The 19,727-nt window shown below is 39.1% G+C and overlaps 1 protein-coding gene across 3 annotated transcripts in view; it reads right to left on the reverse strand.

The window, feature by feature from the left end:
• Positions 1-11,259: 11,259 nt before the first annotated feature.
• LOC147899363 (polyadenylate-binding protein RBP47-like) overlaps positions 11,260-19,727 on the reverse strand; it is a 35,863-nt gene continuing 27,395 nt past the window's right edge. For 2 of the 3 annotated variants that reach the window (XM_087378417.1, XM_087378418.1), the window contains exons 6-7: positions 11,804-11,900; positions 11,260-11,542 (exon numbers count right to left, since the gene is read on the reverse strand). In XM_087378417.1, coding sequence (XP_087234543.1) covers positions 11,366-11,542; positions 11,804-11,900 — 274 coding nt within the window. In that variant the 3' untranslated portion in view covers positions 11,260-11,365. The remainder of the gene's footprint in view (positions 11,543-11,803; positions 11,901-19,727) is intronic. The other variant, XM_087378419.1, reaches the window with a different exon arrangement.

Here is a 19,727-nt window from a genome sequence, read left to right on the forward strand (position 1 = left end):
ACGAGAAAGTTGCGATTATAGGGAGTCACAATGCCCTTGTGCCCTCACATTCCCACAATTCAATGTTATATCCGATGTCCCTTGCACTAAAACAATGCTCTTATTGACTTTGATATACGTACTCAAATTCATATAAACCATTTTGGCATGAACCAAAAACTCATACTCGATTCGCAAAATTAGGTCTATCATTATGATTGCAAGATTGTGGTCCAAACTACCCAATAGCTATGAAAACATTGAGAAAGTTATTACCTTCAGGCAGAAAAGCCAAAGCATAGACATTAGGAACCCATTGAGCAAATTCAACCACACACTAGTAGAAAGTTTATGAGATAACTATTTCCATCAAATCTACAGCTCAATTGAGGTATTACACTCCTTGACTCTATGGCAAGTTCTAATCAAATATTCTTTCTAATCTCCTCATTAGTCGAGCATACGTCTTGGACTAAGACCCTCAATGTCCCCTCATACATGTTGGGAGAGAGAGAAAAGAGAGAAAGATCTATTAACATCTACAAAAGACCTCGTGGGTCTATGAGACAAAAGTACAATACCAAAATGTGGCATACTACATCTGAGTAACTAGAGATTCGAGGAGCACACAAAGCTCATCTCCTCTTGGTTTATTGTAGGGCATAACTATATTCTAATACTATCATAAAGTGGCTTTTATAACATCGTTTAATACTTAGAGCCTTTGGGTTTGGATTCGTCGTCCCTAATCAGTGCTTGTCCATCTCGATAAACTGCCCATTTTCTTGCTTTGCATCCTTTCCTGTACTTTGGTGAGCTCATTGAGCTGGATCGAAGTGAGATTCTCAGATTTCCAAATGCTTGTACCCCTTAGCTTATATGTTTGTTTGAGAATCTTAACCCTTACTACTCATGAAGGTATTCATGTTTCAACCCTCAATGCATAAGATTGTTCTATTTCTCATTCTAGATTCTTGCTCTTCTACTTCCATGTAAAGATCAACTTTGTTCACTTTGCTATTTACATCGGCAATCATCTCTTACTTCATTGATTTCACTTGAGTGGTGACCATTTACTACACTATAAAGACCAATTATGGAATCGATGGAGATGCTTTACATTTGTGTAGTACCTCATGGATGACTTCTTGCTTTCCTTTTCCCTCCATATCATGAACACTCTTTCCTAGAGCTACAAGAAAAGCTTGAGCTCTCGAACTTCAAGCTTTAAATATAAATACACTGCATGGATCTAAAATGGTCTTCACCCTTTCATATGTCTTTGTGTTAGGAATCAAGACAAAGGTTGCAATACTTGAAATCTTGCTAGCCAAATTCGAGGATTTCAGCTTGGTAGGCTCCGTGTTGGCCTGCATAGATCTAACTATGCCAATGCTGGTCCTAACCTCCAGGTTGGGGATCAACCCAACCTTGAGTTTATGAATTGAATTTAACTGAGAGTAAAGTAAAGTGAACCCAACTAAAGCTGAAAGAAAAAAGAAGCCGACCATCTTGACTAAGTAAAATGAAACGACCTTTGGAACCTTGGATTTTGCAAACTTGATGCCAATAACCTTTGGATTTGATGGAAGATTGGGTTGTCACAAATCCTTATTTAAGATTTCTTGCTTTGACTTTAGGGCATTCCAATATGTTCAAAACCTCTTAAAAGAAATGACTTCGACATCTTGTGCTTTTCATCTCATACGAAATCCTCTTCGTTGCATATTATTGAATGATGGACACCATGTGCTTTGCAAAATGAATAATAATTTCTAAGAAGAAGTACTACAAGGAGTCAAACCGTACATGCAAGGTTAAGAATGGAAATATGCTTGAGCAACTTGAATCCAAAAAATAGTTTCTTATAAGCCAAAGAAATAAGATTTATCAACCTACATGAAATGAAAAGCACCTAGCTCATGTTCATTACAATCTCCAAATTGTCAATTCATTAATATATTGTCTTTCAAAATGAGATTCTTATTTCTAAATGTGTAATCAAAAGCTCCTATTTGTGAAGATATACATTCAATCTCATGTGCAAGAGGTATTGATCATCAATACAATAAGACACTATCTCAAAAATTCAACCTCCAACAAATTGAAATTCTGATCTTACTTCCCCTCCCCCGCACCCCATTGTAATCATTTCTCAAACCTACCTCAATGTTAATACATATCATTTTCAATGGCTGATGTATACTCAGTATATTATAGGTTGTTAGATAGTAAGCCATAAGTATACTTATTATGTTATTTTCAATTCCTACCATGGTTGAAGTGTCAATGTAGGCTATTAGATAGTCAGCTATATACTAAGTAGTTATGCCTCCAATAATCAACGTTTAAAAGACTATATTGCAAGTTTCTAGCTTCACACATTGTTGCATGAGCTCAAAACATTATATGCCTATACTACCCATGCCTTAACTTTATATAACTCCATTCCATGACACTCTGAACAAAATTGATAATATCTCAAGATCTTCATTTGCCATTTTTTTCAAAAATTTCGTGTGCATATGCATATGCATGTGCATGTGCATCCATGCATGTGTGTATGTGTGTGTGTGTGTGTGTGTGTGTGTGTGTGTGTGTGTGTGTGTGTGTGTGTGTGTGTGTGTGTGTGTGTGTGTGTGTGTGTGTGTGTGTGTGTGTGTTAGATTTAATAATCTCATCAATAAATGAACCATACAATTAATTCACTCATTTGGAATCTAAAAACTAAATTGAAGTAACTTTTGACAATATTCCAATCCAAAAATTTGATACGAATTTGAGCAAGAGGATTGGCAATAGACTTTTTCTTTAATTGAGTTTTGCAAACTTAAGCAACGAATTAGTACAAAAGTGTCGAATCTGTCAGGTAGTCCAGGTTCTGAGGTCAGGGTCCACTTACCTGCTACCATCCAAACCAACCAATTGTTAGGACAATGAAGTTGAATTTGGGTAGACAGGTAATGCCTGTATCCCCTGGCTTGTTATCACTTTACCAAAGAACTTGAACAACCCTTTTAGAATTTTAAATTAAAAGGAGCTTTTTAAAATTTAAGAAAAAAAAGGGTTACAATTTCTTTTTAAGACCTAAATATAGCTATAGAGGCTAAAAAGTGAAGGTGACAACGTGGGTTTAGTCACAAATTATAGTACACACCAAGAGGTGCTTCAACCAATCAAGGAAAAAATGAAGGGAGTTAAACCCTAAGGGGAGAAGGGGGTAGGAGCATAGAATAAAATTAAAAATAAGCTTTAAATATGGTTGTATAGATATATCAATTAAATTAGAGAAAAAGGTGCACAATTACTCAATAAATTAAAGAAGTAAAAGGCCTAAGATATACATATATGAGGGGGGCCACCGAGGCGGTAAAGGTGAGGAGTTGTCTACACACATCATGAGTGCATGTAAGTAAGAGAAATGAGAAATGGTACATGTTTTTTTTTTTTTGTGTGTGTGTGTGTGTAAGAGCACAAGGTAGGAAAGTAAACAACTAATTAAAGAATGCACCAAATAATAAATCAACTTTGGGGGGGTTCGAGAGCTAGGGGGTTAATGCATAGAGAACAATATGCATGTTTGTGTACATGTGGTAGGTGGGATATGTGTGTGTGTCTAGAGAATGAGTGTTCTATATTGTGTGTGTGTGTGTGTGTGTGTGTGTGTGTGTATGTGTGTGTGTGTGTGTGTGTTCAAAATAAAAAACCTTTTAACAACACAACACATGAAGCTCAAATAAGGGTGGATAAAAATTTATTTATTACATGGGTGTTTATAAAACAAAATTTGGTACAAAAGTGTCAAATCCGTCAGATAGTAAAAGCTCCGAGGTCAGGGTCCACTTACGAGAATGTATGAAAAAAGTATGTAAGAGTTTATTTGGCAAGGAATGCCAATAATGTTTAAGCAAAAAAAATATTTTCAAAAAGTAAAGCGGATGAAGTCCTAACAAGCATCTCATTTACTGAAGAGGAGAATCTGCATACCTGCCACCATCCAACAAAAAAACATGGTAAGAACCAGCTTAACTTTAGTTTGGGAAGACAGGTGTCATAAACACTCCTCCCTTGTTATCGAGGTCACAATAAATTAGAAGCTTAGTCATAGACTTAACCAGCAAGATGTAAAAATACTAAGCAAAAAACATGGGTTATTCAAGTGTGGATTAGGTAGAGTGGTTAGGTGTGGAAATGGTTTTAAAAAAATTGGTTATAGACAAACAAGAATACGAAAGGTCGGAAAAATTACTTGGGGGATTTATCAAAGGGAAAAAATTAAATGGGGATATGAAAAGGGATTATTCAGGGGGAATTATAAAGGGAGATTAGATTAGATGAGAGGAAGGAAAAAAAGGGGAAAGGGGGAATTATATAATAGAGGGAAGAGGGAGGAAAAAAGCAAGCAAGAAAAATAAAAAATTATGAGAAGGGGGAGGGAAATTTTGTATAAAGAGTAAGGGGAAAAATTTAATAAACAAGAGGGAGAGGTGGAAATTGGAAGGCGGGTTTAAGAGAACTTTGAAGAGGTGGGAAGGATAGTGAATGGTGGGGGGGTGACAAGTTAATGTGATAGGTGAGAAAGGTAATAAGTAATAGGGGGGATTTGAAGTAGTTAGAAAGAAAAAAGAGGGGGGAGGATTTGCAAGGATATAGTTTGTAGAGTAAAAAAATAGTGGGCAGGGGTTTTTTTTGGGGGGAGTAAGGGAAACAGAAAGCTTAGGAATAATTAGGTAGAAAGTGTTATATAAAGTGAATAGAGGGGGAATTTGCAAAAAAAATAGGATTGAGGAGGTAAAGAAATTTTAACAAAATTTGGAACTAGAGGGGGAGCTTGAATTAGATGGATAAAAAATAGAGGGAGAATTTGAAGCAAAAAAGAGGGGGAGAGGACAGGGAAAATCAAGTGAAAAAAAAATTATAAGGAAAGCTTAAATAAAAAATGAGGGGGAGGGGGTAGGGGAGATTAAAGTGAAAGAATGTATATGTAAAGGGGATTTTTAATGAAGTAAAAAGGAGACAGAGGGGTATTTTAAAGAGGAAAAGGAAATAAACAAAAATAAAAAAGAAAATAAATGAAAATCAAAAAGGAAAAGGGGAAGGGGGGGAGGGGTTTTTTTACTAGAAATGATGTAAGTGGGGATAGTGAAATAATGAAGGACCTATGAGTCCATGATCCTAAAAGAGAGTCACCGGTTGAAAGGTACTAGCAAAGCTTTTCCTTGGGTCGAGGTATATGATGGCAATGGCCGGGTCACCTAGAACTGCAGAGTCAAACACCACAGGTGTGAGCCGCCGACCACAGAGACTTGTACTGTGCAAGGACGCAAAGACACAGTGTGGTAGCAGTCCTGCTGTCTGCACTGTGCTATGCGAGATCCGGTCCGGTCTCTGGAAGAAGCAGTCGGCTATGGAAGGAAACGTATTCTGGAGTAGGGGCTAGACTATAGGAGCTTTTAATGCGGGGGGCGATCAGCACAGGTCCTTTAAATAGGGGGGATCTTGGTTAGTCAGGAGAGTCGGGATACTATAGATGAAGGTTTGGGAAGTCGGGTCGTCTAGGTGGATTAAAGCATGTAGATGCATGTCGACGGGAAGTGTAGGATGGGCGTGTAATGGCGGGCGTGTATAGAAAGGTGGGTCTTTTTTTTAAGATAGGATAAATACATTAGGCGATTGCCAAGAGAGTGGTTAGGTGTGTTTAGTAGAGTTAGGTTAGGGAAACCAATAGTTAATCAATTGCATACGAAAATAATACTATTTAGTAAGGAAATTTTAGAAAAATAAGGAAAGGTTTAGGAAAACAAATATAATTTGGGAAAAATAAGAGCGAAAGAGTAAATATGGAAAATTAAAATAGGAAAGAATAAGCGAATGAACATAAACAATAAAGAAGATAGTACGTTTAGAGGATAGAAAAAAAAGAAAATTAGAAGAGAGAAAGTAAAAGATTTTAAAAAAAATGTAAATTAAGAAATAGAAGTAAAAAAATTAAATACAAAATAGAGAAGGTTGTTTAAATACTATGAGTTAAAAAAGGTTTAGAGAACAATGTGCATGTTTGTGTACATGTGGTAGGGGTGTGTGTGTGTGTGTGTGCACGCACGCGCGTGTGCACACCTGCACACTCACCCATGCACAAAACTTAGATCTTGAATGCAACTTCAATCTAAAATGCCAACCTAAGATACAATTTTCTAAGCAACAAAAACCTTCTAATGCTATGAACTTAGAAAACCAAGGCTTGGCACTCAAGCATGTATCAACCTAGCTCTCAAATATGCATTAATCAAAGCCAGAAACAAAAAAATTGCAAGCCCTACTTTTGTGACCTCAAAAGTTGCAATAACCAAATTTACATTCAAAAGACCCATTGCTTGTTAAATTATTGCAACTATAGGTCCTCTTGCTACCCAATTGAGCAAAATTAACACAGCTTATTGCTAAGAAAGGAAAGAGTTGAATCAAATGAGGTGGGATCCTTCACATGCCTCAATGTGCACAACCCTGAATCAATGTCAAATCCAAGTAAAAGATTGAGCTCAAAAAATCAGTGGGATAAGTAAGCACGATTTAAGAGCTCACTCAAGATAAGAAAACTATTTTCTTAAAGAGAAGAACATATGAGTTTTACAAGGTTGCCAAGCCCAATCATGTTTGCTTTTGAAAAAAAGATTAAAAAATAAACACACTTACAAGTGACTGGAAAACCAAAACTACACGTATGCTTAGGTTTTTAATAATATACCTTTGTAAGACTAGAATATTTCCAATCATACAATGAAAACGAAAGAGAAGAAAGAAGAGGTAACAAAAACTTTTTAAAAAGCAAAAGGAAGACATACTTAGCAAGCAAAGCAACACTTAATGTCGTCATAAGTGCCCAAGCATAAGTAGGTATACTGGGTTTCTAAAAACCCGTAGAGTCTCTTGGGCAAACCCAGTGCTTTACTAAAATACGCCAGATAAACAAAAGAGAAAGAAAACAAGAAATAAAGAAAAAAGAAAGAAGGTGACTAAGCAAAAAGTTTTACTTACAATGTCTTTTGAGACAAGTGAACTCGTCTGCCAAAATTTATGCCCCTACCTTAGTTTCTCAAAAGGATTTGATCTCAAAACACCATAATTTTTACAAGTCTTCTGGGTTTGTTTGCAATCCAAGTATCCCTTTTCTCTGTGGTACTTGGAAGTTTTACCAAACTCCAAAATAGCCAGTTGCTTGTGAGGCTACTTGGACGGATGTCTCTAAATGGCTGAGCTACTACTTCAACGCCATATTGCCTAGCACCCATGAACTTTGGAGAGACTTATTAAAGGAGGCAAATGTCCCCTCGCACTCAAGATGGGTTTTAAATGACTCTATAGAAGTGATTCTTATTGTAAAATTTTTAATTACTCTCAAAGCATTCAAGAAAAAGAGTCCCATTCTTCTTCAAACCTATGATTTTACTACGCTTTACACAAAGATCAAGCTGGAAGATCTGAAGTTTAGAATCAAAAAGCTAGTGGCTGAAGTTCTCAAGCTGAGATTTGACAAAGATAGATGCAAAGCACTAGAAGTTGAGAACATAGCTTTATGTTTTGACTTTTTGTGGCTAAATAATAAAGATCATGACATCGATTCTAAAAAGAAAAGATACACAAAGGTAGTAAGTGTTAAAGATGTTTGCTCTTGGATTGATTTTCTTTGAGATAATCTTTACATCACAATAGTTGATTCGTTGATTCAACAAATTATAAGAATTCCCATGGACACGAATTGTAATGTCCTTTTAGCAAACTTTTATCTTTTCACTTATAAATGAGTTTATACGTCATCTTATTTCTATCAATACCTGCCCTATCCTTCACATAAGCTTAGCCAAGCTAAGCGTTTCAAACATGATTTATTTGTACCATATGTTCCTCAATTTCAAGACTTTATGTACAAAGACCCTTGTCCTTTTGGACAAGGAATCTATCCTCACGACCCTTGTGAACTGAACTACACTATAAGAGCGAATTCTTGTGCTTTCTTAGATCTTAGACTTTCTCAATCTTCCGTAGGATTAGAGGTTTATATACATGAACACGAACAACCTAAATACAATGGTTTACACATTAAAAAATGTCTCACATTGACTCAACATTTCTAATTTGACAAAATATGAAGTCATTTCTTCCCAATCACATAGATTTTCCCGACTTTGTACAACTAAGAAATCTTTCTTCACTCAATGTAGTAATTTGATCACTTTACTAATACTCGAGGTATAATCCAAGAAAAATAATGAAACAAGTGTACACAATCTTAAATATGAAGTCTTTTATCTATAAGGTATCAACCTTGGGCATGTTTAGAATGAACATAAGCTGAAAACAAAAAGGAAGAAGGTAAATAGCCCGTTTATCTTTCAATTTCAAAAAAGGGTTTGATTGAGTTTGCTTGTGCTTTCTAAGTTAGGAATGTAGTTTTGCATCTTTATAAGAAGCGGCACATAAGTGTAAGGGGTGTCCATTAAGTTTTTAATGTTTTAGATGAGAGAGAGAGAGAGAGAGAGAGAGAGAGAGAGAGAGAGAGAGACTTCCTCAGTAGCCTCGTCAAGGCTCCCCTATTATTTCAAAACTTGGCCATAAAAGCGCTACGCACTTTCCCAACAAAGAACATATCTCTTGATTCACTCCCCAGACATCCATTGTGTGAGATGAAATCACAATCAAATAAGCCCTCACTATTTGCATGGGATTTGCTACTTCAATGGAACCTTCCATTTCAACCGGAGGAGAGATCACCCAACGTATAGCATTGACATACCAGAGACCAGAGGGAGTGAAAGCCAACACTCCCCCAACACGATTTAACAGATATGAGAGTTTCATGAAGGGGAGTGAGCCCACGCTCCCAGATTCCCAAGAATGAGAATAGAGACGAGAGTTATTCCTCCTCGTCGAAGTAAGAGCCAACTTCAACTATTGGGTGGGTGCAACTGGCTAGCCAACCGAAGAATTTGTAACAAACTCCAAAGAAAGTTTTAAGCCAATTGCAAAAGTAACATTCATCAAATTGTTGTAATAATAAAACATTCACCTCCAAAAATAGATAATAAAAAATTCTTTTTAAAATGAATGTTCTGCACAAGCATCAAGAGCATGAAATATCAATTTCATTTTTAACTATCAAATCCAAACGCCTCTCTCTACATTAGATTTAACAAGAAACACATTGGAGAACTCCATTGATTTCTTTGCACAACAATATAGAAACGAAAACACATATAGGCTTACACAAGAAAAGCACACCAAGAAAGTGTTAAACCAATTTTATTCCGCATGATAGAAAACCACTCTAAATATGTGGGATTGAATCTTAAATGACGAAAAATATGACAACATTGAACTGAAATCCTTAACAATATAACTATCTAATGAGAGTTTCATAAATGTTTCACTTATTTAATTTTTACAAAGGCTAATATTGGGATTGAATCCTAAATGATGAAAAATATGACAAAACATTGAACTGAAATCCTTATCAATATAACTATCTAATGAGAGTTTCATAAATGTTTCAGTTATATAATTGTTACAAAGGCTAATATTGGGATTGAATCCTAAATGATGAAAAACATGACAAAACATTGAACTGAAATCCTTATCAATATAACTATCTAATGAGAGTTTCATAAATGTACCAGTTACTTAATTGTTACAAGGGCTAATTTATAATATAATTCAATGCTCTCAATCAACCTTTCAAAAGCCACATCTTCACGCAACTAGAAAGGGTGATAGGACTCGGATATGACAAAAAATACACAAGATTACTTGGCACAATCGCTACAAAGATGTGAAGATTCGTACTCAAAGCCTTACATGGAACAACTAAACAACAAATTCAACTTCATGTAGACTAAAGACAAACACAAAGGTACAAATGCCTCGTGCAAAGAAATATGGTTAAGAAGAAGAGTTCTACAACAAATCAGAATACCTTCATGAGAATGTAGTTTGCTCTACTCTAAACAACGTAAGTAATATTTAACTCTCAAAATTCATTGCCCATGCAAAGATGCAACATGTTGAGATGCATTATTGCATCATTTCAAAGTAAGAAAACAGACCCTACTTCATTGTCCAGCGCAAGACAAGTTTCCATTGTCTTCACTAAACCGCTTACTCTCCACGAATTTGCTTTACTTCAAAAAGCACCTTTAAAAAAACTTGTATGGGATATTAACACCATAAGGGTAGCAGCAATTGAGCAGGGTAATGCCCAAAAACTTGATCCTCACCTTAAAGATAAACCATCATAAGACTAGAATAAATCGAATCTCACAAATTAAAATTTTTAAAAAGGGTAGAGAACCAAGGAAACAAAGGAATAGGTGAGGGATTTCAAACAAAATTATGAGTAAATGAGAAAATTTAAAAACAAAATAACTCAGTAAGCAATGCTACGCCTATACACATTTATAATTTCCTCAGTACATTTAGCTACTTGTCTGCAATGTTCCCTTCTCTTGACCAGCTCCTTCAACACAAGCCCCCTTCGAAAAAGGAGTAGGATAACTTGACCACAACATTGCTTCAGTTTTTAAAATTTTATATACCAGTCATTTTAGCCTTATGCTACCCACAATTCAAACTCAGTGGGCACTTGCGTAGCACACCATCATCCTTCCTCTCCACTAACCATCCCCAATATTTTTTCAAAGCTAGAATCTCCATTCTTCTACAATGTAGATAATATGATTCACCTTTCGTAATAACTCTTCCTAAAGGCTATTATTTTCAAGCATTCAGCATTCAGCCCGCCAAGACCAAAGCTCAACAATGACACAAAACTTAAAACACATGTCCTAGTGACTCGACCTCAGCACCCACAAAAATCATTCCTCCCTGTATTCTTGTAATTGAAGAATGTTTACAGCACCAAAAGAAATTGAATACAGCATGGAAGCATGAGAGCTCTAGCACTAGCAAGGAAAAGGGAGTGCTGTGAAACAAAAGGGAGTGCTGTGAAACAAAATCATACAAGAGGATACATACACGAACCATGACAGCATTTAGGAAAACAACAGAATGGATGCACCAGCTTCTCAAACACACATGCCCTCGTACAAGTTAACCATGTCCTACAAAACTACCTCGAAGTTGAAAACAGTACAAAAAAACAAGAGTGTATTTTCCGAGGACCAAACCGAAGTCTACTTTATCCACATTCAATCCAACAATCATATGCTTTGCCAAAGAAGCCTCACAAATCGGTAAGGTTGGGTCACCCCCAAAACAGAATATACAGAATTGTGAAAAGAGGATCTCCATCCCCATCACCACACAATTATTATCACATTAACTCTGAAATCTGTTCAGGCGTTTTACATACCAAGCTAATGCTTGGATTAACAATCTAGCTTACCGGTTGTTGGGGATAGTTTCCATATCCAGGATAGCTGTAGGCATAAGCTTGAGCATCCTGCTGCTGTGGAGCATAACCATAACCTTCATAACCTTGGGCATAACCATAATAACCCCCATTCCACTGGTTGGGATCAACCTGACCATGCCCCCAGCCAGCAGGCTGCCACTGGCAATAAAGTGCAGTTCATAAAAGGTCAAACTTTCAAGAAAACAAAAGTACAAGACATTTAAAGGGAACACAGAACAAACTGAAATGCCAAATCAAGGACAGCATAAAAGTTCTCGTTAAAAAGTCTCAGATGCACAGATTTTATCTAATGGACAAACCTTATTTGTTTTACAAGGTTTTAAAATTACATTAGAGGCGCAAACGTCAAACCTTATATCAAAATTGCATAATTTACATTTACCCAGAAACTGCACATACCTGTTTATTTGCAGGACTTCTGCCCCATGACAATCTAACAGCTTGCTGACCAATTACTGTCCCGTGTAGCTTTTGAAGTGCTTCCTCTGCACAAGACCTGCAAAGTACGAGACATATTGAGACCAGGCATTCAACCCTGGCACTCCATCGTGAGCACCAGGTTAGCTTGATATGGAAGGCAATTATGCTCTCTTGACCCTGACCCTCACCATCCTATTTTACACCAATACTGCATGCCTCCTAGCTTTATTTTTCAAGACCCCTCCAAAAAACAAGCAAAAAGAAAGAAAACACAACAGAAAAATAAGGGCCAACTCGAAAAGTAACTCCACTGTTGACAAAGGATGTAACACAGACTTCCAAACAGCAGAACGGATCTCTAAATGTTGGAATAATAGAACCCTGAGAGGATTGCTAATAGACAGTCTCGCTTCATCCTTCACGATTGAAGAATTGCAAATGAAAGAAAAGACTTGAGCCAATGGATAGTACAAGTAGAACTAGCTGGATGTGAAACATAAGCACAAGACTCTTTCAATAGAGCACTCATCTCTGGAGTAATAGACAGTAATCAACAGTCACAAATATTGAAAGCATATTTGTCAAAGAAAGTCGAAATCTCCTGCACACGAGCTCCAACAAAGTTCGAAAAACCTGCAGACTGCTGCTACCTTGGATGCTTGGTGGAAAGACATATGTCTGCTCCAAAATTTTGCCTGGCACTTCGAATGGCTATGTCCTCCTCAATGAGCCAGTATTTAGGATTAGCTTCCCTTGTAGAGAATGCATTTCGCATTTTGGTCATTCTCTGTAACACAACTCTTGCATTCTCAATACATCTCCACGTTTTGGTGTCCTCCTCTCAACCCCATTCCCAACATTTGGTAGCAGAGCCCTACTCTCTATTAGCTACTCCAAGAGACGGTGCATCTTCCCTTTAATGAAAAAGTTCTTCAAGGGTGAAGACAGACACCGAGCCAATGCGTGATGCAGTAAGGTGGGACTGGCTTCTGGTTGTTGATAGAATCATCGTCTGACTCTCAAACCCACCATGTGCCTCAGTTTGTGAGCTGCATGACCTCCGTTGGACGTCTAAGAGCCACTCTGTTTGTCCTCACGACCCCTGCACCGTCTGCTCTGTGCAACCCTGCCATCTCAATACGCTACCTCCTGCCAAGTGCTCCATACAACTGCCGTCTCAGTAATATTTATGACCTTATTTTTTGTTGCTCCGTTCATTCTCAGGACCTGTTGTTGCCCAACTTTAAGTGCAACTTGCTTCGATGCCATACCTCAGTCGCCACGCAGCTCCTCTGTACAAGCGCCTTATAGCTTATATATATATTCACTGTCATACGAATCTTGCGTACACTACAACCCACAACCTTTTCATTGTACGTGCTGGGCCTCTGCTTTTGTATTTGCAAACAAATTTGACAATACAGGACATTCGCAATATTGAGCTTTACTGGCATTGTAGATTTCAGGGCTTCTACATATTTCAAATAGATTTGCAAATTGAGTCTAAATTGGAACTTTGTCAATTTCAAAAATATTTGTCTGTAAATTTGAGACTTTTGCCTCAAATCTGATTTTTTGCAGCCAAACAAGTTGAGATATACAAGTGCGTGCAAAATTTCGAAGTTCTGCAAGTTCAAAAAGGACAAATGAACTCCAAAAGGAAGTCAGAATATCCATACCCGTGTCCATGGCAGAGGGGCAAGTTCAGCCTTGCACCTATATATACCTTTGTAAGACTAGAATAAGTCCAATCATACAAATTTAGAATTTTTGTTGTTCTAAAGATCAAAAATCTACAAAGAATATAAAAGAGAAAATGAAAGAGAAGAAAAAAGAGGTAAACAAAAACTTTTATGAAAAACAAAAGGAAGACATACTTCGCAAGCAAAGCAACACTTATGTCGTCATCAGTGCCCAAGCATAAGCAGCTATACTGGGTTTCAAGACCTTGCACCTATCCTCTTTCAAGGCCCTCAAAGATGTTGTAATGGCTTCCCATCAAGGGTAAAATGAGAGAAAAAGTGAGGATAAAGATTCTGAGAGCCGAAGAGAGAAGGTAGAGCAAGGCTCTCCCAAGCAGCTCCGAATGCCGTCCTTGTAGTGCGTGCCCGATGCAAAACAGCCCAAACAGCAGCAGATCCAGTCCGTACAGCAAGAAAGGTTCGTACAACAGCAATAACTCCTCGGGGTGCACACCAATGGTAGAAACAACCGTACAGCTTGGAGAAGACATGGGAACCTGCTTGTACTGCTCCCGCACAGCCGCCTTAAAGTCTCCGTACAGCCCGTACAAAACCTAGGGAGCAACCTTAGCAGCCTTGGATAATGTGCGCCTTGGATAATGTGCCAGCAACAAATTCAGGTCAAAATGCAGCAAAAATCAGCTGTACAACCACCTCGGAATGCACGAAATTGAGAGCAGCCCAAAAGAGACGTCAAACCCGTACCTTAGGTTGGGATGAGAGGAAGGGTAGGTAGGCTTGCATGAGGGACTGCCACGTGGCTCCTCATTAAAGTCTAACCCCCAAAACCAATGACAACATTGGTTTGCCCCCACATTAAATCTCTAGCCCTCTCCAACCAATGAAACATTGGTTTTCCTTGGGCCCAACTTTTAGACCCCTCTTAGCCTTGCCTTGACCCAGCACTTGGGCCTAGTGGGTGCTCTAAAAATCGAACTAGGGACTTCTAGGAAGTAGATAGTAGACACTTCCTCTAGGCCAGTCGCTGCAGCCAGTAGGGAATTCTAGGATGTAGACACTTCCTCTATGCCAATCCCTAGCGACCAAAAATATCCACGTGAGTAGCCACAGGTCTAGATGCACATGAAATTCACGTTCCCGTGACATACCCCCCTATTGAGACAGCAAACAATCTCACTTGCTCATGCAAATTACAATGAATAAACAGTGGAAAAGGCATGAATAGCCCATACCAGAAAATACATGATCTGTATGATACAACCAGCAATGATGATATGGTCCAGTAAGCGCGCAATTCCATCCATACATCAATGCATCACTTGTGTGAAGTGACTAGTACACTCAGCATAGAGACCTTGTGGCAGAAATACTATCAACAACGAGTCAGGCTGTTTCTCATCAAGCATGTCTTCTGGCACATCTCCCTGGAAAGGCTTCAACAAACTCACATGAGAGGCATTGTGAATTGTACAAGGGCGTGGTAGCTTCAGCCTATAAGCTACATCATTAATCTTTGGCAAGACTTGAAAAGGTCCATAGTACCGTATTTTCAGTTTGGTGTACATCTTAACCTTGCCTCTCATTCGTCTAAGTCTTGCTTCTGAAACGCAGCAACACCCAATCATCGTCTTTAAAGACCAATTCATGTCAATGCTTATCTGCTGCTCTTTTATGCTTCTCATGCTTTTCTGGAGGGCTGTTTTTACCCTCTTATAGGCTGCATCTAAGCTTTCCACAAATATGTCTACTTCAAAGATCTTCTCTTTGGTGTACAAAATAGGAAGTAGCTTTTCTTCCGTCTCTCGAAATTTTGAATTTTGTTTGCTGGTTTGAAACATAGCATTTAAGAAGATCGAGGGCAGTAGAATTTGCCTCTTCTGACTGTCCATCTGACTGGGGGTGGAAAGAAGATGAGAAATTCAGCATAGTGCCCATGTTCTCAAACAAATCTCTCCAAAAAAGGCTGGTCACACGGGGATCTCGATCACTGACAATGGATTGAGGCATCCCCTGGTGCTTGAAAATCTGAGACATAAATAATCTCACCATCTGATCTGCTGTAATTTTCTTCCGCATTGGAATAAAGTGGGCCTGCTTGCTGATTTTGCAAATTATGGTCCAAATTCCATCATCTCCTTATGAGGCAGATCAAAGATGAAGTCCATGGCAATGCTTTACCAAGGTCTATCCAGAATAGGCAATGGCTGTAGCAACCCAGCCGTCTTTTGCATGTCATACTTTACCTTCTAACAAGTGATGCATGTCTGGACATAAGCCTCGACATCCCTCCTCAAAGTTGGCTAGTAGAAGAAGGGCTCCACACCTTTGACTGTGGCTTCAATGACTCGATATCCTGCATATGGTGGGCATGACTTTCCATCAAAACCTTTGGCCTCAACTGCTTTGTGACACAAAGTCTGCCATGCATCATCAGGAATCCATCCTTAAGCATATAGTGCTCATGCCAATTGCCCTCAATCAGCTAATCATAAATCCTTGCAAAAATCATCATCATTAGCATACTGATCCTTCATGGTATCAAGTTCATTGTGGTATGCAATGCTTGTTGGAATTATATCTATAATTCAGCAGTGACCAATGTAATATAATAAGTTAGTTAGGGGCACTTTTCCCTCTTTTAGAGGTTTTTCCCCCTAACTGCAGTTAGTTCACTAACTATGGTTAGTGACTACTAAGGTTTTGTCACTATGACAAAACCTTATCTACACTACTTTGTGTTGTACTCTTTTACACACTCTATTGTGCAACTACAGCTTCCAAGCTTTCGACTCTCACTCTCTCTTGCTCTCTCTCTCTCTCTTCCTTCATTTGGTATCAGAGCAGGTCCAAGAGTCTGGTGCTCCTTGCTCCCTCAAGTTTCAACCATTGCCTCGACCTTCAACCTACGCAAATCCGTCTGTACAGTCCGTACGACTGTACGGAAGCCTTACACAGGTTTCGCCATTTGCAGCACTGTACTTCGCCGTACACCGTACATCGTACAGCGCCGTACTTCGCCGTACCTACGAAAAGTCTCGTCATCTGCGCGCCGTACATCGTACAGCGCCGTACACCGTACAGCGCCGTACACCGTGGACAGATACCGTACGCCGTCGTGGTCACCGTACCTGTCGACACTGTACATCCCGTACGGTGCCGTACAAACTGTACGGCATCTCCGTACAGTATTCAGTACAGTAAATCTGTACTGAATCTGCTTCAGTACAGCAGCAGGTATCTTCTCGGTTTTAAACAAGAGATTTGGCAGGTGATTTTTGGCAGGTCATCTTTGATTTGGCAAGGCAGGCTAAGTTTGCAGACAGCCATTGTTTGGCTAAGTATTCTGCAAGAACATTTGGGGCATTTTACAGATTGAAGCCATTGCAATCATTGGGCAAGTTTGAAGCTATCACAAGAGCAAAATTGCAGATTTGTCTGAAATTTGGGGCTTTTGTATTAAAATTGCAGATTTGGGGCTTTTGGCATTTTTACCTCTTTCTGGCTGCAATTTCTAGCCACAAATTGGGGCTTTTGTGTTTGGAGAGCATTTTTTGGAGTATTCTGCACATACTGCCTTTCTTGGAGTGTTTGGAACACTTTTGGCAGATTTTGGAGAGAGTTTTATGCTTGGACAGATTTTTGACAGCTCAAGTGCAGAAATCTAAGTTGCATATACAGCCCGTGCTTGGGTGTGGTTTTTGGGAGTTGTGCATTTTATTCCCAGTAAGGGAATTCAGCTTTGTATCTGCTTCAATTCCTTTTTCAGATATGGCCCATCAAAATCAGAATGATTTTCAGTTCGGTGGTCTTTCTCAGGAAGACAAATTGGATGGTACCAACTACTCCCTCTGGAGTTTCATGGTACGTAATATTCTGATTTCTCGCAATTTATGGGATTATGTCAATGGGGATGAAATCCGACCAGCAGATATTGCACCTGCTACCCCTCCTCACCAAGGAGGTGGAAGAGGTCGTGCACAAGGTGCAGCTGCAGGACAAGTTGTTGGTGCAGCTACAGTTAATACTCCTGAGCAAAAGAGATGGGATTCACGGGATGCCTTAGCCTTGTCTTGCATCTCTCTTTCAGTGAAAAGATCAATCATTCCGCATATCCGGTCGTGTAAGACCTCCAGGGCAGCGTGGGATATTTTGGAAAGCATGTATGCAGCACGGAATGATGCCAGGGTATCTTTTTTAAAAAGAGAGTTGAGCAATACACATATGGAGGAGGGTGACTCCATGTCAGCCCACCTCACTAAGCTACAGGATCTCAGAGAGCAGTTGTTAAATATAGATGAAATTATTCCTGATTCAGAGATGATTACAACCACTCTGAATTCTCTTCCTGAGTCTTATCTCAGCTTTCATACTTCGCTGAATTTATCATTGAGGGGGGGTGCAAATCCTCTTTCTTTTCATGAGCTGATAGGACTTCTGCTTCAGGAAGAGCAGACCAGGAAAAATTTAGCTTCACGTGCAGGTGAACAAGCCATGCTCTCAAAATTCAAATCAAAAACAAAGGGACAGGCAAAAACAGCAGCAAATCAGCCTTCCAGTGGGTCAGGACAGCCTTCACAAAAGGCTAAAAGTGATGCAAGCAAGCCCAAAAAGAAGGGTTTCTGTCACTACTGCAAAAAGCCAGGTCATCACATAGCAGAATGCAGGAAAAGGATTGCCAAGGAAAAGAAAAACAGCTCAGGAATGGCTGTTTCAGATTCAGCCCCTTGTGCATCTGACAGTGGGGATGCTGCAGCCAACTTTGTTGGTCAAGATTATGCCTTTTTATCTTGCATTTCTGATTCTAGGTTGGCTGTTCCAGATGATCGGGATAGTACAACTTCTTGCAGTGATGATACATATGCATTTTTGACTTGCAGTTTTGACTCTCCTTCAGATGCATCTGCTTTCAGTGTTGATGAAACACTGAACACATGGTATTTTGACAGCGGTGCATCCAAGCACATCACTTCGAGGAAGTGTCTCTTTACTTCTTTGAATCCACCCCCTGTTGGTAAGAAAGTCACTTGTGCCAACAACTCCTCATATTCAGTACGTGGCACAGGAGAAGTTGAGCTCACTGCAATTGATGGCTCAATTTTCAGACTTTCTGATGTTTTATATGTGCCTGGCATAACCAAAAATCTCCTTTCAGTGTCCACTCTTAACAAAGATGGATTTCAGGTCATCTTTGAGGATGACAAATGTGCTGTCCGGGACAGGGAAGCTAACTATGCCTTAATGTTATCTGGTACTCTGCTGCGTGGGCTTTTTCAGCTTGATATTTTTCAGAAAAGAGCAGCTCATGCTTTGGCAATTTCTTCCCCTACAGTTGCCATGCAAAATGCAGAATTATGGCATGCCAGATATGGCCACATGCATTACAACAGCTTGATGACACTTCAGAAATTTTCAATGGTTGATGCATTGCCACCTCTTGAGATACCTCCTCCACATGCCTGTGAAGGGTGCATTTTAGGTAAAATGCATAGATTTCCCTTCAAGAAGGATGGTTCAGTTAAAGCTGTTCGCAAATTGCAGCTTATACACAGTGATGTCTGTGGTCCCATGAGGACTCCTTCATTGGGTGGTCATCTCTACTTTGTCACATTTATTGATGACTACTCCAATTTTACTTGGGTTTATGGGCTGAAAAAGAAATCTGAAGTGTTCACAGTGTTTAAACACTTTTCAGCCATGGTTGAAAATGAAACCGGGCTCAAGATACAGACATTATGCACGGATAGAGGTGGGGAATACCTATCTGCAGAATTTGATGCTTTCCTCAAACAAAAAGGTATTGTGCATCAGCTCACAGTCAAGCTGACCCCTCAGCAAAATGGCAAAGCTGAGAGGAAAAATAGAACCCTCATGGAGATGGACAGATGTATGCTGAAAAGCAAACACATGCCTCATAAATTCTGGTTAGAGGGTTTGATGTGTGCCAATTACATTTTGAACAGGGCTCCCACTAAGGCTTTAAAAACAAAAACTCCTTTTGAGGTCTGGAATGACAGGAAGCCTTCAGTGGATCACTTCCGAGTCTTTGGATGCCTTGCCTATGCACATGTGCCAGTTGAATTTAGGCACAAATTGTCAGATAAAGCCATCAAATGCATATTTGTTGGATACAGTGCAGAAAGCAAGGGGTATCGTCTCTACAATCCTGCTACACGCAAAATCATTGTAAGTAGAGATGTGAT

Source organism: Dipteris shenzhenensis, chromosome 8 (assembly GCF_047967505.1).
Source record: "Dipteris shenzhenensis isolate YYH24624 ecotype China chromosome 8, Dip_SZ_1.0, whole genome shotgun sequence".
Lineage (NCBI taxonomy): Eukaryota > Viridiplantae > Streptophyta > Polypodiopsida > Gleicheniales > Dipteridaceae > Dipteris > Dipteris shenzhenensis.